Genomic DNA, 20,445 nt, shown 5'->3' on the forward strand with positions numbered 1-20,445 from the left:
TGTTTCACAGTTATGTCCTGATGTTTGTTAAGTTCCAGAAATTGAACTGAAAGGAGAATCTTGCCGATATTATTTCTTGCTACAAGGCAATGGCTGTGGAGGATGTAAAGCAACCTTGATTCATTCAGCTGGCCAGATTAATGGGATGGCCACTCTTTCTGCCATAAATGGAAAGCTAAAGGCAAAAGCAGAAGAGTCAGGTAAGAGTAATGACTTATTTGTTAAGGGGTATCTGAGTGCAGGCAAATGCTACTAAATTTCGTAAGTTCCTTTTATTCACTCCAGTCAGTATTAAAAGGGAGAAAACAACAAGGAATATTACATTTTTTATGATGTGCCCATTAACAGTATTTTTCAAAATCCATAAGAAAATACGTTAAGAGCTTATTTATTCACAGAATTTACTGCTACCGTATTTTTTAAATTGACTGTATAAAGTTACAGTGAGTAATTTCTTACAATCGAAATTAGTTGAAAATTGTTTATTGTAAAGGGACATACAGGTAATATTAATACAAACCAAATTTGTGAAAGCTTAAAGTTTAAAAAGTGTGTATTGTTGGTATAAAAACTTAACAGCCCATGCCAAAAAATCTAGGTAAATGTCTCTTGAAAATCCTGTTTCAATGATGATTTAAAATAAAAACTGCAAGGCCAGTAGGCAAGTTGAGTTTCATTATCATCTGCAGTTTCTTTGCCAGGTGTCCATGTTACTGCAGAGTGTTTAGGGTATGAGCTGGCACTCATATCCTACCTGCTCCACTAGGGAAGAGCAGGTATGCAGACATTTATCATGGAGTAGTTGTCATGTTACAACTACACCTACTAGGTAACTCTACCAATTCCTGTATTTGTTTCAATAACACTGGCAAAGAAAAAGAGCACAGTGACCTGCATCTTATCCTCTTAATTCCTTATTATCAAAGTAAATCTGTGTGCAATATGACTGACTATTCTGCCATTTATCCTAATTAAAATCCCATTAGTACAGTGTCAGAAGACTGAAAGTCCTTGACTGTATGTTGGGAGAAAACTTCTCTTTCCTGGTATCAAACTTAGGATCTTTTTACCTTCTTTTAATGTTAGTCATGTTAATTGTGTTGTCGTTATACTGGTTTTGTACAGAAATTCAAAAATACTAGTCAGGCACCTCTTCCAAATTATGCTCCTGGTGTTCAGTTGGATTTGATTGGTTTGGTTTTTTAATGATTAGCCGTATTTGAAAGTCTGGTTGTTTCCTTTGAATGGGAAATTTTTATGTCTCCTGTGTTTATGTCTTCTATTAAGTAACGACTCCAAAGTTCAAAGAGATTCGTAATAAAATTTTCTCCTAATCTATAGGCTTTCATATTTCTGACTTGATAAAGTCTCTGCCACGCTATTGTGGAGAGGAGATTGTACAGAGAGAAACGAAACTGTCTCGTCTCCAAGTGTTTGCCTTGAAGGAGTATCTCAGTAAGTAATGGGAAAGCACTGGTAATTCTCAAACTAGTATTTAAAAGGTCATTGTTTCAAATTGGATGTGATGGCTCACCTTACAAAACTGAAATTGTCTAACAACCAAAGTGTGTTGATTACTTTGTGAAGAAATAGCAGAAGTATAGGAAGAAACTTTGTAGTATATTATTGATTATCTATCAGATAATGGAAAAGAGAACAGTGAATTAGTGTTGATGGTTGTTACATGAATACTCTGAATTTTTGAGCATAGTGTTGAAATAGTTCTGTGGCAATTCTGTGATGATTTCCCCAAAATCCTTTACTGCTGGATGTGCCTTCTACAAAAATAGAAATTCTGGTTTGGGTTTTTCAGCTTTTAAAAATTTTATTCTTTCTTTGAAAAGTCTTAAGCAGCAGAGGAAAACTATGCATTGGAGATTTGTTAGATTTATCATGATGCATCATTCATAATAAAAACTGAGGGATCACCCTGCTTAGATTTTTATTACTTTGCAGAGAAGTACATTTGAGTGTCCTGATTTTTTTTCCATCGTAAGCGCATTGCTTAAAGAGACTCAATTGAAAGAAAAAATGCTTCACAGAGATTGGCTGTCTTATTGAAAATGGCATTCTGTGGAGATAGTTTAAGTGTATTATCATTAACAGAATAGCAGCTTAAAGAAAATAAGATTTCTGTAAGTAGTCTTGTCTCCCATCCCCTGCCCCCTGCTAATTTACTGTCATTTTCAGATTCTTGTCTGCTTCAACCCTGAGCTTGGGGCTGCTTTAGAGCTTGTGTTTTAGTTTCTTTTGTGTGGGTCACCCATTTCCATTAAGAGATTGAATAGGAGCAGTTGGGATTTACTGATTGTCCTAAATCATACCAGAATTACCTAACCCTTGATATTCTGACCAGGGTCCAGAACAGAGCCACACTCCTGCAACAACAGTAAAAATAGGTGGGTGGGAGACTCTGCAGATTGGAGCTCTTCACTTTTAGTCTCAGCAAGTCCAGATTATTGTCTCTGGGGGATTCAACCTGGATGTACTCAGAAATGCATATATCCAGAAGTTAAAGGACTGTAAAAACATGATTCACGTGTGACTTCAGCTGTTCTCACTGCTGTTTTTTCACTTGTCTGTGGAATAAACCACCCGTGTCTTTCTTGCTGGTACAACAGTAAGTGTTAAATTAACTTACTTGTGTTACTGGTTTCGGGTGGGGATTTCCTTGTTTAATTGTTTTTTAGTTTTTCTTTACTGCTTAGCAGGTGCAGTACCTTTTCTTTTTTCTTTTATAGAGAGAAAGGAATTGGCCAAGCAGCCTGCGGTTATTTCTACCAATGAGTTTAAAAGCTTATTAAAACTTACAAGAGAATGTTTTTTGGACCTGTGCAGCACTAGTCTTCCTACACCTGTTCTACAGAAGGTCTCCAATAAAACCACTGTGACTTGTGGTAAGTGTTTTTATTTACAAAATATGCTGATTATTTTCTTTGGATGTTTTTTCATATTAGCCATCAGTCTTTTGCTAGAAGGAGTGAAGTCTTTTTACCAAAAGAGGAAAACATGGGAAAGTAAAGTAGCTTTCTAGGCTTATTTTGCAAACTGAAATTACCCTTGCATTACCTCTTTCCTTTTTGTTCCTTGACAAAAAAAATTGTCTGGAAAACATTTCTGATTTCATCACCAGATAGATTTTTCTTTTATTTACATACATTTAGAGATACGCATTGAGGAATATCTATATATAAAGGACTGTACATATATATTTCTTTAAGGAAATTTATTAAGGGTTATCCAACATGTATTTCTTGCAGAGCCTGATTTAGTAGAGCCAAATCCATTGGAGTGGCCAGAAAGACACGTTCTTCAGAATTTGGAAAACTTTGAAAAAAACAAACAAAGAATGAGGTAATGATGAAATACTGGAGATTTTCTTTGGAGTAGCCATTGAACATAATTGTAGAGGAACCTTATGTGTTGATAACCATTGTGTAAAGTGTGTTCAAATATATTGATATCTTTCAAAGAAAATATTGCTTAAGGCTAAAACTATTTTTCTGTCAATTTCCAAAGGAATATTTTCTTGGTATTTAAAGAAGTACTGTTTTGATTTTTATTGACTAAATGCAATTGGAAGCTAGCTAAAAGTAGAATAGTTCCAAAACCAAATTCCCAAAATGGCACTTCTAGAAAATAGCCATGGTAGAAAAAAATACAAAAGCTTTTCTTTCTCCCACCATGCCCTAAATAAGAGAGGTAATTTAGCAGTTTTTGTCAACATGTACAATGTGTTCTAATTTCCTCATATTTCCTGAATAGTTGGTACTTAGTATCATGTCTCAAGTAATTTTAAAGTCGGAGAACCTATTGGTTTTATGTTTGAAATTTGTATTTAATTATATTTTTCCTTCAGTGCTGTTCAAATGAAACCTGTAGATCTTTGTGCCACTTAATACAGCCTGTTGATTTCAGTTTAGTTCTCACTTTATGTAAGACTTGTCAACAAAGGTTTAGGTTGGATATTAGAAAAAGGTTCTTCACCCAGAGGGTAGTTGGGCACTGGAACAGGCTCCCCAGGGAAGTGGTCACAGTACCAAGCCTGACAGAGCTCAAGAAGAGTTTGGACAATGCTCTCAAGGCACATGCTGTGCAGGGCCAGGAGTTGGACTTGATGATCCTGGTGGGTCCCTTCCAACTCAGCTAATAAATGATTTTGTGACTTAATGGTCTTTGGTGGTGGTAATGTTCTTGCTGACAGACCTGGAGAGCCAGATGTCCAACTGTCCTTTTCTGAGTCACTTCCATCCCATTTCTCTTTTTCAAGTACCATAGTTGGCCATGGCTTAGACTGGAGTTCTGCATGTGAGAAATCCTCACATTAGATATCTGCTTTCTCATGAGTGGTGGTGCCATAAAGATTTTTTGCCTTTTCTTTTATACCCCTGTTATACCTTTTTACAACTTCTGTATTCTTAGTGCTTTTTGCCTACAGTCTTGGACTTCTTTGTTCAGCTAAGAGATTAAACATTTTAGAAGCTTCGTAGGAAGGGGTTAGTGTGCCCCAGACCCCAAGGTCCTCATCCAGAACACATAAACAGACAGAACCATCCAGGGGAAGGTTCCTTGCTCTCATTGGGGAATTTTTTGATAGATATGCTAATTAGTAAGACCTATAATGTTATACCTGATCTTGTGTGGGGTGTGCATTGCAGTGTGCATTTTGGTGCATTCAACCTGGACATAGTGCACCTAAGGATCCTTAAAATAAATACCAAGGTAAAATCCCTTTTTCCCTTCTAACTGCATTTGACTCTTGATTTTAAGACCAGGAAAAGACTTCAGTGGTATTATTATTATTATTATTGGCTTTTGTTTCTTAAACTGGCAAACTTCTTCCTTTTAATTAGCTGTTGAAAAGCTTCCTGAAAGACCTTTCTGTTACATAGTCAGTGTTTATTTCATTGGTCATAATCTGAACTGGTTATCTTTCTTACCCTGCATCAGGATACAACATGTTGCTTAACAGTAGAAAAGAGAGAACTTCGATGTACTTGGTTGAAGACACTAAAAAAAGAATGGAGGGTTGCATGCAGTAGTGGCTTTATGGTTCCTTTCCTTTAGTGGGAACCAATTTTTGGTCCTACAATGGAAAAAAGGGGTGAATAATCATCTTCCCATGTTGTATTTCATAACCAAGCTCTAAATTCTTGAAGAAATTAGTTTCTTCAGTGGAATGTTAGAGAATTTGCACCAATTGTCACGTTCTTTATAATGAACTTCGTGTGAATGTTCTCAAGGAGCAACCTTGTTCGTTTTACTTTGGTACTAGTTGAATTACTCCAGAGTAGCAATGATTTAATTTATTTTTAAATACCATAAGTTTATTTAAAAAAAGGAAAAAAAAAAGTCTTAGATTGGTCTTTGCTTGCTTCCTTTTTTCTAGAGTTCCTCTGTTTGCGCATTCATCTGAGCAGTTGCTGGGACATAAAGACAGCCAGCGGGAGTCCCTGACGTTGCTCGATGCTAAAGAGTTGCTGAAGTATTTCACTCCAGAAGGGCTGCCCGTGGGGGATCTCCAGCCACTCCAAGTTCCCAAGCGGTAGGGATCAGCATATTAAAGCCACTGAAAACCAGACTCAGAGCTGATATAGGGGGATGTAAATAAGGGTGGAATGAGAGTCACAGAGTGGTCTAACTGGATTTGAATTTATAACCTGCAACATCCTTACATCACATGCCTGCCAGTGAAATCAACTGTTTCAGTCTCCAGTCAGCCTTGCTGTTTAGTTCTTTCAGAATCTGAAATGGCTGGAGATGATGATGTTGGTCCTAGGCATTTAAATAACAAAATAATCACCTGAAGCACAAACGTGGGCTGGTAGATCCTTGCCAAGCCTCTGCTGCCCTATGCGTCCATTTCCAAAAGAGTATTTCTAGCAAAGCAGAAGTTCCTGTGGCAAAACTTTAATTTTATTGGTGTGATTTCTTTCAGTGGAGGGGAGTCTAGGTGGGAAGACAAAATAAGAAAAGGCAGTAGCTGAGCCTATTTAACTATGTTTGTCTCCTGTCATGCTTTTTATGTGCTTCTTAAAGGAAGCTTATCTACGCTGGTGGCTGTGCTAGTTTGAAAACAAACTAGTGGGAGACACCAAGTCAGAATAACAATTTAATAGGGAAATAAAAAAGAGGGGGAAAGAAAAAAAAAAAACCAATAAAAGCAGATAACACTGGGTTAAACTGACAGAGTTAGGATACAACCTGGCACCCTGTTAGTTAGGGTGGTGGTGGCAGTCTGGTAGAATGGTGGCTGCAGTCCTCCCGAAGTGGTGATCCTGTAGAAACAAAGGGTCTGCTCCTCCTCAGAAGGTCCAGTGGTAGCTGTGTAGCTCCTGTCCTCTGGAAATCCAGTGGAAAGGTGTTGCCTCTGGTGTTCAGAGTCCCAGATTATATCCACGATGGGATGCTTGGTTCCTCCCTCTGGGTGGAGCATCTCACAATGGGGTAATGAGTCATGAGGCAAAGTGTTGATTAGGCTCATTAACAGAAGATAGTCTGGAGGGAGTTATCTCTGAGTCATGTGGCAGGACAATGATGGGCAATTAACAGAAAGATAGTCTGGGGGGAGGAGGCAAGGAAACACTGCCCCACCTGGTTTCAAGGGCTCCTGAGGATGGTAATAGAATACACTGCAACCCAGGACAGTGGCTTTGCAAGTATTCATTCTTAGTGTGTCTGCTGTATTAACCACTACTTTTTCAGCAGGAAGTTACATACATGGAGTTAATGGAGTAATTTTCAGGATCTGAACATCTATTAGAGCTAAGACCAGACTCTATTAGAGTCAGATAATGTTTATAGAAGCAGAGCCTATACTGTTTGTTCATTGTGTCACAGACTCCTAGGTAGGCAAGACAGTCTTTGCAGTCACTACAGTTGTATTTGTTGACCTTTTTAATACTGAGTAATAGAATCTGTAATGCAGTTATTTGATAGAGTCCTTGATCTTTTTTCACACTTCATGATAGGTAGTAAGAGTGCTTGTGAGAGGCAAAGGTTCTGTAATATTTTGGATTTTCTGTAGGATTTTTGAGACTTCTGTAAAACACTTAGTGAAGTTTTGTAACTAACCTAAATATGTTCTGAGCAGAGAATTCAAGTTAGAAAATATGCAGTAAAGATTTAGAATCTCCTACTGAGTTGTTAATGAGTGCAGAAGGTTTAGAATTTTGGCTAAAATATTTTCCTTCCAACTAGTTGTATGGGAAAGAAGTTAATAATATTTCACTACAAAGATCTATTTTTTAGACTTTGATTATTTTCAAAACCTCCAGAGAAGCACTATAACATGGAATACCTTGAGTCTCTTGAATGATTTGCTTTGAGCTACAGATGAGTGAGATCTGAATTTGAATCGAGTCCAGCAGAACACTGTACTCTGGGCTGCTCACTCCCCTAGCAGATGCTCTGACTAAATTCTCTGGAATAATGAGGAACTTTGCACAGTAGGTGATCAAGAACAGTGAATACAGACCCCAAGAATTTTCCTGACCAACAGAAGGATTGAAGGGATTTTGAGAGAGACTGTTGAATTAAAGGCATGTTCACTTGTTTTCCATGTTTGAGCTTTAAATAGAAGTTTGATAGATTACAGTTTTGGCTGACAGTCTTTCCAAATTATCTTCTTGCTAGTTTCAGTATCACTTCTTTCCTGGATGTTTTGCTCAGATAATTATTCCAGTGGAAATGGTGCAGAGACAAGTCTGTATGAATAAAATTTGAAGCAATGTCTAAGTTTCAGATTCTGCTACATCTTGCCTTCATCTCTTCCCTTCTTTAGAGATAAATGTTCAGGGTATGTTGAGATCTGGCTGCAAGATCTTGCTATCTGTCTTGCTATGGCGTATTCTGTTGAAATACCTTCAAACAAATACACCCTATGATTTAGGTGCAGGGAGTTACTAGCTGGAATTGAAGTATCCCAGGAGACAAGCCATTAGTTCTGAAGTCTGGGAAAGATGACTGTTAGGTGAGGCAACAATTTGAAGCTAAAGGGAAGGAATTCACTACTTATAGTGTGTGATTGAGAAATGGAAGGTCACTTCCCAGTGCCTCTCAGTTCATTCTACTACTCAGGTGTCCCATTGTGAAATGGAGTGATATTTGCCTGGTTTTATTGGTAAATTATTTGGAGCAGTGACCTTCACTGTCTAAGAAATGTCTAAGAGCTTCTGTAACAATAATAGCTCAGTAGGAATTAGTTGAACTTAAATTCTCTCTTCAATACAGATTTAATTTTCCATTGATGCTTTATCCTAGGGGCTTAGCTGCAAGGCATGCTGTTTTAGTCTTCCTATGTCAAGACATTTGTTTCTGATTTTTGAAAGTATAATTTATCCTGACAGTAGTAGTTGGTTAAAAGAGATCTGTATTTTTCTCCTTTCAGTGAAAACGTGTTTCTTCTGACACCAGAGCTTACTCCTCGAAAACTCAGAGGTTTGCCTTTTGAAAAAGCAGCTGGATGCCATTATCATGGACTTGAGTAAGTTACCTGGCTTCTTTTCCCAGATTTATTTTTTAGCTTCCTGTCTAGGTATAATTAGAAACATTTCAAGCAACAGGTATGTTAATTACGGAAAATTTTATGTATCCTTTTCCTTCATTGGAACAACTGCACCTCTCCCTTTCTTACCTTTATTTTAGTCACTGGTTTATATTGCAGCATTCCTGCCTTGATGGTAATGTAGAAACATTTAAGTCTTTTTTTCTCAGTTGTACTGCTGTATCTATTCTCAGTGTCTCTGAAAATTTTGATTCAGAACTAAAAATGGCAAGGGAAGTAGAGTTCATTAGTACATATCAAGTTCCTAGGGGAGCACATGCTTTAAGTGCATACATAGTTTCTGCTTTGGTATTTAATTGTAGACGCTTTCAGACTAATAGTCACAAGGTTTGTGAGACCTGCTGTGATGCTACCTGTATGATCAGGAAACCTGAGAACACTAGCAGGCAAATGTTAGTGGTAACAATGTTCAAAAGGATCCATATGGTTAGGGCTGTTAGTTAATCCCAGCCAGCCAGCAATAGTTATTTGTCAAAACAAACAAATGGGCAAACTGTCATATAATGTAGCTGTATAAAAGTAGTTAAGAAAAATACAAATATTGACTTTGAGGAGAAAAGGAAAAAGAAATGCTGGAGTAGATAATTAAGCATAACTCTTCCATATAGACAGTCTTCGTGTGGTATATATTAAGAAATGCAGTGGATACCAAGCATAGTCAGTTCAGTCTTTGTGCAAACTTCTGCTGCCTCCTAAAATCACATTTTCAGATTATAAGAATGTGACTAACAATGCTGTTAGTATTGTTTTCCTATAAATTTTACAAATAGTTTGTTTAAGCCTGTGTTTAATGTCTGGTAATTTTAGCCAGGTTCTCTAGGGCAGTGAAGCACCCCTATCTCTTTAGTTATCTCTTTTTCTAAATGGTAACTCATGAACCTGTTAGCCTTTTTAGATCTGTGATAAGTGGCACAGAGAGGCAACTGGGTAGATAAGAGAAATGCAGATGGTAGGTGTGGGAAGAAACCACGTGTCTGTTGTCTGTTGTCTGTTGCAATGTGGTATCTTGCTGCCCTGCCTGACCTCAGCAAAGAGTGTGCCTGAGATTTCAAATTAGGCACAGCACAGCTTGTGCTGCTGCTTCTCCTAGCAAAATACGACAGGTACAGACCACAGGGAGGCCTGGGTATTGTGGAGAGGAGGAAGATCCTGGCATATTAATATTGCAGGGGTAATGCGCTCAGCAGTATGGGAGGGAAGCGCTAGAGTGAGATGTAGCTGTGTGACCAGAACATATTGTAAGGAGAGTATCATGGCTGTGGGGCAGATGTGTTTTGTACTATGCAGTTTTCATCTGCCCAGATGCTGTATTTATATTTGGAGGTAAAGTCTTGTCAACAAAACAAGGAGTAGCAGTTATCATAGAACATTCTGAATTGGAAGGGACCTTAAAGAACATCTAGTTGCAGGCTCCATGCCATGTGCAGGGACATCAGGATCCTATATCTTTTTCACCAGAGCTGCTCTTAATTAATTTTTCACTCAGCCCATATTTGTGCTGGCATTGCCCTGACCCAGGTGCAGGACCTTGCACTTGCACTTGTTGAACCTCATAAGGTTTGCACAGGGCCACCTGACAAGTCTCTGGATGGCATCCCTTCCCTCCAGGGTCAGCCACACTACACAGCTCGGTGTCAATGGCAAACTGCTTTCCTGAAGTCCAAGGGTGAGCTTGCTGTGTGCTCTCGTTGCTGCTCTGAGGGTCTCAAACTCCACTATTTAATGGTCACTGCAGCCAAGGCTGCCTTTGAGCCTCACATTCCCCACCACCCCTTCTTTGCTGGTGGGAACAAGATCCAACATAGCACCTCTCCTCACTCGGAGAAGGAAGTTACCAAAGCATTCCAGGAACCTGCTGGATTGCATGTGCCTTACTGTATTGTCCCTCCAACAGATTATTGGGGTGCTTGAAGTCCCCCATGCAGACCAGGACTTGTGAACATGAGGTTGTTCCTATTTATGATTAAATCAAACTTTTGCTGTAATGAGCATATGCCAGACACTTGAAGGCTATGTTGCAGAGAGAAAGCAATTGCCATTAAAGCAGTGAGTAAAATGGCAATTTAACTTCTAAAGTTAAATAGATTTTTCATCTTTGTCGGGGATGTGACTACTCAGGGGACTGAGAATATAAATAAGAAAAATTAAATACCTTGAAATTTTTAAGTTAAGAGAACTTACTCTTTTATCAGATAATGAATTTATGTCTAGTGGAAAGTCTTCTTCAACTGTAGAAATGGATTCATCAGACAGTTATTAGAGAAATTAATTTCTCCCTGAATATGAAAGTACTCTGAAGAAAGTGGAAACATCAGATCCAGCAATTTAACATGACTCCATGTTAAGAGATAAAAGTAAAGAATGTGTCTGGCATTCCTAAGAGTAGGAAACATTGCTGAGCAGTTTGAAGGGTGGGTGTCATGGTTTAGTATAGTTAGGGTTTTTAGTAAAGAGGGCATCAGCCACGGAAGTGATTCTCTTGCAAAGAGGTGCTTACAGCTTCCTCTATGACCTGACAGAACCAATCAATTGGCTAGTTTGAATACTGGCAACTTTTTAAGCCACTTAATAAGCTTGACACGCCTCTGTGATCCACATTTAAGAACGAACAAACCCCGGGAAAGCTCTCTAGTCTTCTGAGTGTGAGCAATAGCTCGCACTGCTTAGAACGTTTTGTAACAAAGAGGCTGAAATAATACTGAATTTACTGTTACCTCTTGCCACAGTACAGGTAATGTAAGTTACTGGGTGATGAAACACTGTTCTCTTGCAAGGAATCCTGGAGGTCATTTACACCAGAGAAAAGTTAGTTAAGATGCATTTTGTGTTATCTTATCTGTATGTTTCACTGACTTAGCACTGTTCATTTGTTATTTTTCAGCCCCACTGTAGTTAATACAGTTTGTTCTGTTGATTTGGCTGATTAAACCACTTATTCATTGTAGTCAATAGGAAGCTTGTGCTTGTTCAGTGATACTTTTTTTGTATTTTTAGCACTTAAAAAATGTGAATATCTCATACAGCAGTGTTTATCTCAGACAAAGCTAAAAGTTGCATTTCAAAGAGTTTGTTCAAGGAAAAAATTCTACTGATGTGCATGGAAATCTTACAAAGAACACAGAGTAAAGAGTTAGAAATAGTACAGGATTCAGCTTCTTTGTTGAAGTTGGACTTAAGTATAGCAAAATCCATCAGGCAAGCATTAATTTACTGGGCTATTAAAAGTTGTCTTTCAAAATAGTACACCAGTTCAAACAAAAAAAAAAGTTTTGGAGTTCGCATGACTGTCAAAAGTAAGTTTTTTCTGATTGTAATAAAGCAGAGACTTTCACAGGTTTCTCACCCAATTTCAATTTCAGATATTGTCTAGATAACAGAAGAGCCTTGGAAAGAGATGTGGGATATGCTGAACTTCAAACTCGTCTGATTCGCTATGAAACTCAGACCACTTGCACGAAAGAGTGCTGCCCTGTGCCACTTGTCTTGAGTCCTCTCCCATCCCCTGCAGTCTTGTCAGAGCCTGGAAGTGTCCCCGATGGAGAGTCTTTACAAAGCGAATTCAAAACAGAGACATCAAGGCTAAAACGCAGATCAAAAGACCTGGATTGCTTTTATCCCAAGAAAAGGTAATGCACTGAATAAAATGAATCTTTAGCATGAAATATTTCAGTAGTCTTTTGTGAACTGCATCTGTCATCTCAAAATGTTTTAGTGAAGTTATCTAGACAAATGTTTTAGTTGTTTAATCCTCTTCTGTCAGTTCATCTTTTTTTCCCAAGTGTGATCTTTCATCGATGGCATTAGATTAATCAAAATCATGTGGCACAGGCACACTTTATTTAACAGATTTGGGGTTATATCTTGCAAAGTCTCAAGTGCCTAGATGACAGCCTCATCTAGGACTGGAACTGTCAGTGCTGCTGCACTACAAATAAACAACTAAAGGTTTAGAAAGCCAAGGATTGTACAAACAGAATAATTGAATTTCTAATCCAAAGGACTGCTGGCGTAAGATGACCTACCAAAATTCAATCTTATTGTCAGCCTTGTTTATTAAAGTCTTTTCTGGAAGTTTAGTTTTTAAGATTTCCCTTTGTACCTTGTCCTCATTCTGAAGATGCAAACTCTGTGTCAGTGAAAAATAACTGCTATGTAACACTATTTCCAAATTCACTTTTTACTGTAATACTTCTTCCTTATTTCCAGTTTGATACCCTTTGCAATCTAATTACAATAAGCCTTTAACCGCGGTCTGGTGTTAGAAATATGCATATCTTTTGCAGCTTACTGAATAGTTAGAAAAGAAGATGTGATTGTACTTAACATTTTGGAAATTGGAGTTTGGAATTACGCTCTTACAGTTGAAGGATCAAGGATTACAATGTTCCCATAGAATTCTAATGCCCAAGTTCCTGTAGTTAAAGATGATTTGTGATGTTCCTATAGGGCCAAAAGAAATTAGGTAGTTTCAAGAAGTTTTGTCTCATCCTAGGACTGGAGGCCATTTCTCTTCCAAAGAGTTTTATTTTCTTAGTTATCTGATTTTTTTCAATTTGTTTCTAGACTTTTTTAATGAGAGGTGCAATATCAGAGCCCAATCCACTCAGCAGAGTGTTCTTCTAATACAAAAAATTTTACAAAATAGAATCCTGTCTTCCTGTCTGCTGTTTTCAGATGTTGTTTGCAAGAATGCTCAGTACTTACTGCTCTAAAGCAGCAGCCTCTCTAGCAGAAACAGTGGCACTAAAAGAATCTGTACAAAACCTGAAAGGTATTTTTATTGGTTTTTTTAATTTTTCTTTCTAGGCTAACCAAATCTGAGAGTACAGACTCCCTCCTGTCTCAGGCAAGCGGAAGCAGCAGGAGTCACTGTGCAGTTGCTGTGATGAGGAAATGCTCTGAAAGATCGGTTTCTGTGGCTGCAGTGCCAGCGAAAGAGCCCGGCCAAGCCCCCAGAGCAACCTCCAGGGCTGGCCCAGCTGCAGAGCCTGAGGCCTCAAAGCCAGAGAAGGAATCGAGATCCCAGAAACATACAAGGGTAAGATCTGCCTTGTTCTCTTAGTGAAGAAGCAGCTGTTTAACTTTTCATGGGACTTGATTTAAAGAAATTTTTTAACTAAAGGTGAACTATCTTCATCTGTATTTGTTATTAAATTTCATTCTATTCCCTTGTGTAAGTGAATCCTGAAGGCACTGAGGAGAGTGCTGCAGAAACAAAGAATGAAAACGTGTGTAAAGGAGATTTTATCATGCCCAGGGAATTGAGGCTGAGAGAGATAACAATGAGGAATAAAAAAGGTGGAAATGAATATCAATGAATAGGAGTTATAAAATACAGATGATTAGTATAAAACCTAAAGGCACCAAAGAGATATCTGTGCTGGAAGGGTCAAATGCACTGTGGAGGAACAGACTATTCTGAGAATAAAGAGATTCCAGTAGCTCTAAAAATCCATTAATTGAGAGCAGTTAAATAATTTGGTGGAGTAATGTTTAATTAATATCTGTATATAGTAGGAATGCTTCTTTGAAAATACAGTACACAAAACTGTTTCTGGCTTGGTGATACTAATTTTAAATTAATCCCAGGATACAAGGAGAACACTGCAAGAATGTTAATGCTGTGCTGTCAAAGGCAAGTTGGAATGGTCCAAGGAAGCATAAATTGATGTGACTCATTCAGACCTACAGCAGAGTTTAAACATCTCTGATATAACGAATGTCAGAGGAAATCTTCTAATGAGACTTTAGTGTCAGATTTTTTTTTTGAGTTTTTTTTAATATGGATGCATCAAACAACGGAATATCAGTATAGAAAAAAGTGATCTTTTCATATATATATATTATTTTGGAGAACAAAAAAAACCAAGGTAATAGTGACTTCTTTTTTATCTTCCAAGCTCCATGTGAATATTCACTGATCCTTTACATTGCTTTGACATGTAAGCATTTTCTTAATTTTTTTAAATCAAGAAAATGGAAGTAGATTGTTAAATAACTCTGCTCAAATTCAGGTAGTGGGCTGATGGCATTTGGGCAGTGGATTGAAGACAGAGGCAAGATCACAAAAGATCAGGTTTTCTGTTTTGGGCTTTTTTGCTTCCTTTGGACAATTTTTCATGTCAGTAGCTGAGATGAACTTCTATGTATGTTTCTACTGTTTCCAAGATGCTGAAGGATGTGGTTGCTAAGACTCTTCAAAAACATGGAATTGCAGAGGATCACAAGTGCTTTGCATCGTGCAGTCAGCGTCTATTTGAGATATCAAAGTTCTACTTAAAGGTAATTAGAAGACACACTCTTACAGTTCTTTATTCTTAGTTAAGTGAAGCCACTCCTGAATAAAACTTGAGATAGCATGTGGGATATTCAGAGTTGATTAAGCTAATATTTCCCAGTAGTGTGTTACTACTGTGTAAATTGTGTGGAGAAACCTTTGGACTTGTTGTCAAATGCAGAAAGTAGTTTTACAGTACATTTTGGTGGGGTTTTGCTTGTTTTTAAACCTTCTAAAGCAGTAGCCTTTTATGTGAAATAACATGCTAAAGCATGGGTCTGTTAGGTCAGGTCACACTTAGAGCTGCAACAGCTAAGGAAGCAAGAGTATCTCCCGGCTGTGGCTGTGACAGCTCTGTTTCTCCCTTGTTCTAAGGCTGTTGGCTCAATAAGTAGCTTACAGAATTGACTCAGAAATTGCAGTTCCCTGACATGATGTGCACTATTATCTAACACATACTGGCTCAGCAGCAACCTGCAGAATTGCATCAACCTCCTGTTTAGGGGGAGATGAGAATTCTTTCCACAATACCTAGGAGACTGAGTCAATGCTGAAGCCCATGTTACTTGGTCTGAGCACAAAATTGAGTTAATTACAGTATGGGGTGATTAAAAGCTATTGTTCACAAGCTGAGCTGCCGTTCGGTTCATTTGCATGTGTTTAACCTACCACTCAGTGAACCAGCTCAGTTTAATCAACTTCAGTAATGGTGCTTTAAGCTAAATGAAAGTTGAACAGGACTGGATGCTTACAATCAGAACATCTTGCTGATAAGCGCTAACTTCTTAAATAATTGGAACACAGTTGTGCAGTCATTCTGTAAGTGCTCCCAAAATCTCCCTGAATACACCCTGAAGGAAGATCTCTTAATCCAAAATCAGAAAAGGCTGCATGCAGGGATGCATGAGTATGGCAAATCAGGGTTTGTGGTTCCATTCCACGTAGAAAAGGAAAAGGAAGAATATGGCAGTGATCCTGTCCTTGCTAGAGAGGTGTCACAGGATTTTGTTCTCCTGAACTGTCTTGCACCTCCAAGTTTGTGGGAGCCCTTTGAATCCTTTTGTTTGCTGCATAATTCAAAAGCATGGTAACATAGGTATCATTTTCCTCTGGAGACAAGTAGTAAATTAATTTTCTTTCTCTTCAGGCAAAGTTTTATTCTTGCTTTTTTTAAAAGAATAGGTTAGGTTGGACTCATTAAATGGACTGCAAAAGAGAAAAGCCATTCTAGATTTTTCCCTTTTTTGCACTCATTTTCTTTTCTAATGTCTGCTTCTCTGTTCTTTGTGAGAACTCCATATTGCAGTGTAAGCTCACAGCTGATTTCCATGTTTATATAGAAATAGGATTTCAATCAAGACTAGAAGAACTTTGAATATCATTGAAGAAAAAAAAAGTTCTGGAAATTGTGCAGAAGGTTAGGAAGACTCAGTCATAATTGAGTACTAGGTTTGGACTGCTGTAAGGAAACCTGCAACCCATTGGAATAGATATAATATTTTTTTTTTTAAATTAAAAAAGCAAAGTCAAATAATTCTTGTGTTGTTCTGAGCAAGGTGATAGAAGTGTTAACACCTCCCTGGTTATTAGGGCTCTTATAACCCAAATTAAAGTGACCATATGAGTTTGCTGACTTCAGTGGCTTTTTGTTTCATATGTAGGATCTTAAAACTTCTAGAGGACTTCTTGATGAAATGAAGAAAACAGCAAATAGCAATGCTAAACAGGTAAGACCATGTATTTATTTGTTCCTATATATAGCAAAGGCTAAATGTTGCTGTGGCAACTTGGCCATAGGATGGTTTAATCCACAGCTTTAAGAGATGAAAAGGTGTGTTCCCTTGGCTGTGGGTCTCATTTCCCTCTGATCTCACAGAAACTCTCTCTCAGTCAGTAGTCCCAAGGCAAAATATCCAGGTTTTGGATGGTATTTTAGTTACAGCTGCCAAGATGATGTGCCACAGTGAGAAAGGGAAATGAAGACAATAAATGTTTCTAAATCACTGAAACAAAAAAAAAGAGAGGTGAGATTTTTCTTTAATTAGGATCATTGGGGAATTTTTCTTGTGTTGATGGAAATAACATTTCTTTTCAAAGGTTAGGAAGTAATAAGCAGGTCTATAAAAGGACATAAATTTTTAAAAGAAGTAATGAAAATCAGTAATTTTAGGCTTGTGAGTAACTGATATCCCAAGGGATATCAGGTGAGGTTATTTTTGTGCAAGGTGGGACTTACATGAACAGCAGCACAGAGCAAATGACAGAAGTAAATATTCCTCCAGAAATTAAGTAACTGATTTAAATTCTGAGAAACACACTGAAGTGACTCCATGATTTGGGAAATAAAAAAGGGGAAAAAAAGTGTCATGCATAATTACAGTACAGTTTTCATAATCATAAATTAAATGGAAGAATTCGAACTGAGGTAGGTAATAGAACACAGACTCAAGGAAAACTGTTAGATCACCACAGAATTTATTCTATGAGAGCAGTATTTGCTGTGTTCCTTTGTGGATTGCTCTGTATGGATAATAAGGTTTCAAAAACTGTATGGGTTGTGATGTTTGGTGTTGAACTGGGCTATTGTGCTGATGCACTACTTCTCACCACCATCTTTGGGCAGAAAATTGGTAGTTTTTTGTATGTTTGGTGTTGGCAAAAGAGCCATTAAAATCGGTGTTCTCCTAAACTACTTAATTCTCCCTGTATTAGAGAGTATTTTGAAATTACCTTACAAAAATATAATTGCCAAGGACCAGTCAGTGGTCTAAACAACTGCCCTGTTTGGAAAACAGCAGTGGTAATGGTGGTAGATACAGCAGTGCACAAATTATCCTTTATTCTTTCCTCTCTGGCATTAGGAACTTTTAGTGCTGGAACCACGAGCTGTTTGGCATTATGTGCATCTTGCTGCTGGTATGTGGAGAGAATGGGGTGAAGTATTTCAATTCAGAGGTTCTAAAAATGTCTTTTCCTAAAGACAAAGGATTCTGTAAGATTAAATACAATTCTAGGGTAATGCTGTTTCCTCTCAGTGTATTAACACCACTTTCTCCTCTTGAGTAGTTTGCTTTTAATACCACACAGATGGTGACAAAGGACTAAAGGAAGAATTGATGAAGTGGGTGAGATGTTCTTAAGTTGCTTTCAAAATCAGGAGTTATGTAAATTGTTTGCTTTCTCATTTATTTGCCCAGGTGATTGAATGGGTTTTGGAGAAGACTGGCAAGTAGAGGCACTGTGTGGATTCTAGTCACACATTTCCAGGAGCTGTGGAGACAGAGCACTTCTTACTAGAGAAGCATTATACTGCCTAATGGCACACACAGATCTGCACACTGAGAGGACTCTGGTCAGTGTAATTGTATAGACTCATTCTTCAAGCACAGAAGCAAGGTTGGAAACTTTTTATACTAAAAGTTTTTAATTTTTTTTTAAATGCAAATGAAAAGAGGTTGTATTTTATATGCATATTTATTATGTTTGTTAAAAGGAATATAGCTTGACTTGGTTTATAAAGTTTTGTATATTTTTCAACCAGTGTATTTGGTTTTTATGTGAATAAAAAACCCCACATATTTAATTTTGATAACTCCTACTTTGTTTAGCCTCTTCGTGTGAAGACCTGTATTCTACTTATTACAGCTTGCTCTTGTATAAACAGCTGTTTACAGCATCGGCCATTAACATTTTATACACTAATTAAGAACAAATCCTATTCTGCAGGTGAAAATAAACATAATTAGAATTTGAATCATAATTATCTTTGTGTTGTAATACAAGGAAGAAAAAAAGCATGGCTTGAAACTTGATGCAAGGTCCCATTAAAGAAAGTTTCGTTGTTTTACAAGCTGAATTTTCAGTATAATTTCCTGCATGCTCTTTGTAACACTCCTTAGAAAAAAATGTCTAAGGAGAGGTCTGAGATTTCTTTTCCTGGAGGAGGAGAAAATCAAAGCAATAGTGGTAATGAGGATGGTGAGAGCTGGGAAAGAGCTGGCATGCCATGCTGAAATATAAGAGAAAAAAGAGTTTCTACCTGTGTTGCAAACACAGTAAAATACTAAACTTGGTCTCAGTTTTCTTAAGTCTCAGGCATGTACCTGGCTTGTACTAATGTAATTGTTCAACTTAGTATTTTGTTGAGATGAGGAGTTCCTACTAAAACAAATGTACATTACAGCTTTCTGTATAAGGATTTCCTATTTATCATATAAACTAACAGGATTACAACTGATAGAGATGCAGGGCTATTGTTTGCTATATTCTCCTGGTAGGAAAATAGATTAAGCAATACAAATATAAATTAAATGGAATGTTGTGAAAAAGTAATTGAACTAAACAATGTGGAGGTTAGACTTAATACTATAAAATCTATGTTTTCTCTAAAGAGCCTTCCTGATTTTGTGACATTATTCTTTGCTTAATTCTATTTCATGTAAAGCTGAGCCCTAAGGAGGTTTTTCATTTCTAACAGGATCTTGAGTTTAACTATTCTGTTCCTTTGTTCCCAAGTTTACCATTGTCCTGAACTCTACAAGACCTTTTCTAGGTGGGTGTGTACTTGGTTTAACTGCACTCTGAGCTGCAATAGGAGAGGTCTGAAATTATTCTGCTGTGACAGTGGGCTCTAGTGAGTACTGTGTGCATGTAAGCCCAGGACAAACATCACTTCTTAAAAGATGCATTACATTTGTCTGTAGAATGCCACACATCCACAGCATCCCAGTTTTACTGATTTGGTTAAATAGAAATGCAATGAAGAGAGGTATTTAAATAATCACTTAATAAGTGCATGCACAAAATTGCTCCAGTGTAATGACTACTAGTGTATGGCTCACATTTCTTTGCATTCAAGATAGAAAACAAGAAAGTGATCAAGACATTAACCTTTCTTAACATCTTATAGTGAATCAAGAAAGTCTCTACTTCGAAACAGAGAGAGAAAAGCTGTAAGATATAGCCTTACCTCTTCAGCCTGAATGCTGGTACTTTTGTCTGAATACTAAAGCAAGCCACTGAAAGTTGTATTTTCTACTTAATTTTGGGAATTTTATGTATTTGTAATTAGAAAAACTTTGTAGTTAATAATTATACACAAGTTGATAAGCAAAAGTACAGAAACTGTACTTTTCATAAAATCCTTGAGGCTAGCCGCCATAAGCAAAGTAAGTACCTTCAGGAAAGTAATTAATACTTTGAACTGGTTTTCTTGCACCTCAAGTAGAACTCAATGGTTATTGTTTTAATTAATTCCGTAGCCTCAAAGGCTGGCCTGAAATAATCAGCAGGAAAGCAGTTAGGGAAATATAAGCATTTTGATGTATTGGTTTTTTGCACAATTCCCAGTGCAGAACTAATACATTGCTACCCCATGCCTCATTTGCTGTTTATGTTGGTGGCTTCTTAGGGTAAGTGGTAGCTGGTTTATTATTGTGACTTAATAACACTGTGCCCTATTTGAGTTGTGATAACTGTCCCTTTCCATGCTCTTAACCTACAAAAAAGCAGGCACAGTAATTTGACCTGGTCTGCTGTAACAGCACTAAACCAAATTATTTTACATCTGTTGTAGTTCCAAAACCCCACACTGAGAGTTCAT

General features: G+C 37.5%; 1 protein-coding gene across 1 annotated transcript in view; it reads left to right on the top strand.

Moving 5' to 3' along the window:
* The window catches only part of LOC104692870 (MDM2 binding protein), a 30,452-nt gene extending 11,855 nt beyond the window's left edge, over window positions 1–18,597 (top strand). Inside the window, exons 12-22 of the mRNA XM_039549922.1 lie at window positions 33–200; window positions 1,342–1,455; window positions 2,742–2,897; window positions 3,261–3,354; window positions 5,390–5,545; window positions 8,390–8,485; window positions 11,926–12,192; window positions 13,373–13,604; window positions 14,735–14,848; window positions 16,505–16,570; window positions 18,041–18,597. Of these exons, the coding sequence (XP_039405856.1) occupies window positions 33–200; window positions 1,342–1,455; window positions 2,742–2,897; window positions 3,261–3,354; window positions 5,390–5,545; window positions 8,390–8,485; window positions 11,926–12,192; window positions 13,373–13,604; window positions 14,735–14,848; window positions 16,505–16,570; window positions 18,041–18,076 (1,499 nt within the window). The 3' untranslated portion in view covers window positions 18,077–18,597. The remainder of the gene's footprint in view (window positions 1–32; window positions 201–1,341; window positions 1,456–2,741; window positions 2,898–3,260; window positions 3,355–5,389; window positions 5,546–8,389; window positions 8,486–11,925; window positions 12,193–13,372; window positions 13,605–14,734; window positions 14,849–16,504; window positions 16,571–18,040) is intronic.
* Window positions 18,598–20,445: the final 1,848 nt, after the last annotated feature.

Source organism: Corvus cornix, chromosome 2 (genome assembly GCF_000738735.6).
Source record: "Corvus cornix cornix isolate S_Up_H32 chromosome 2, ASM73873v5, whole genome shotgun sequence".
NCBI lineage: Eukaryota > Metazoa > Chordata > Aves > Passeriformes > Corvidae > Corvus > Corvus cornix.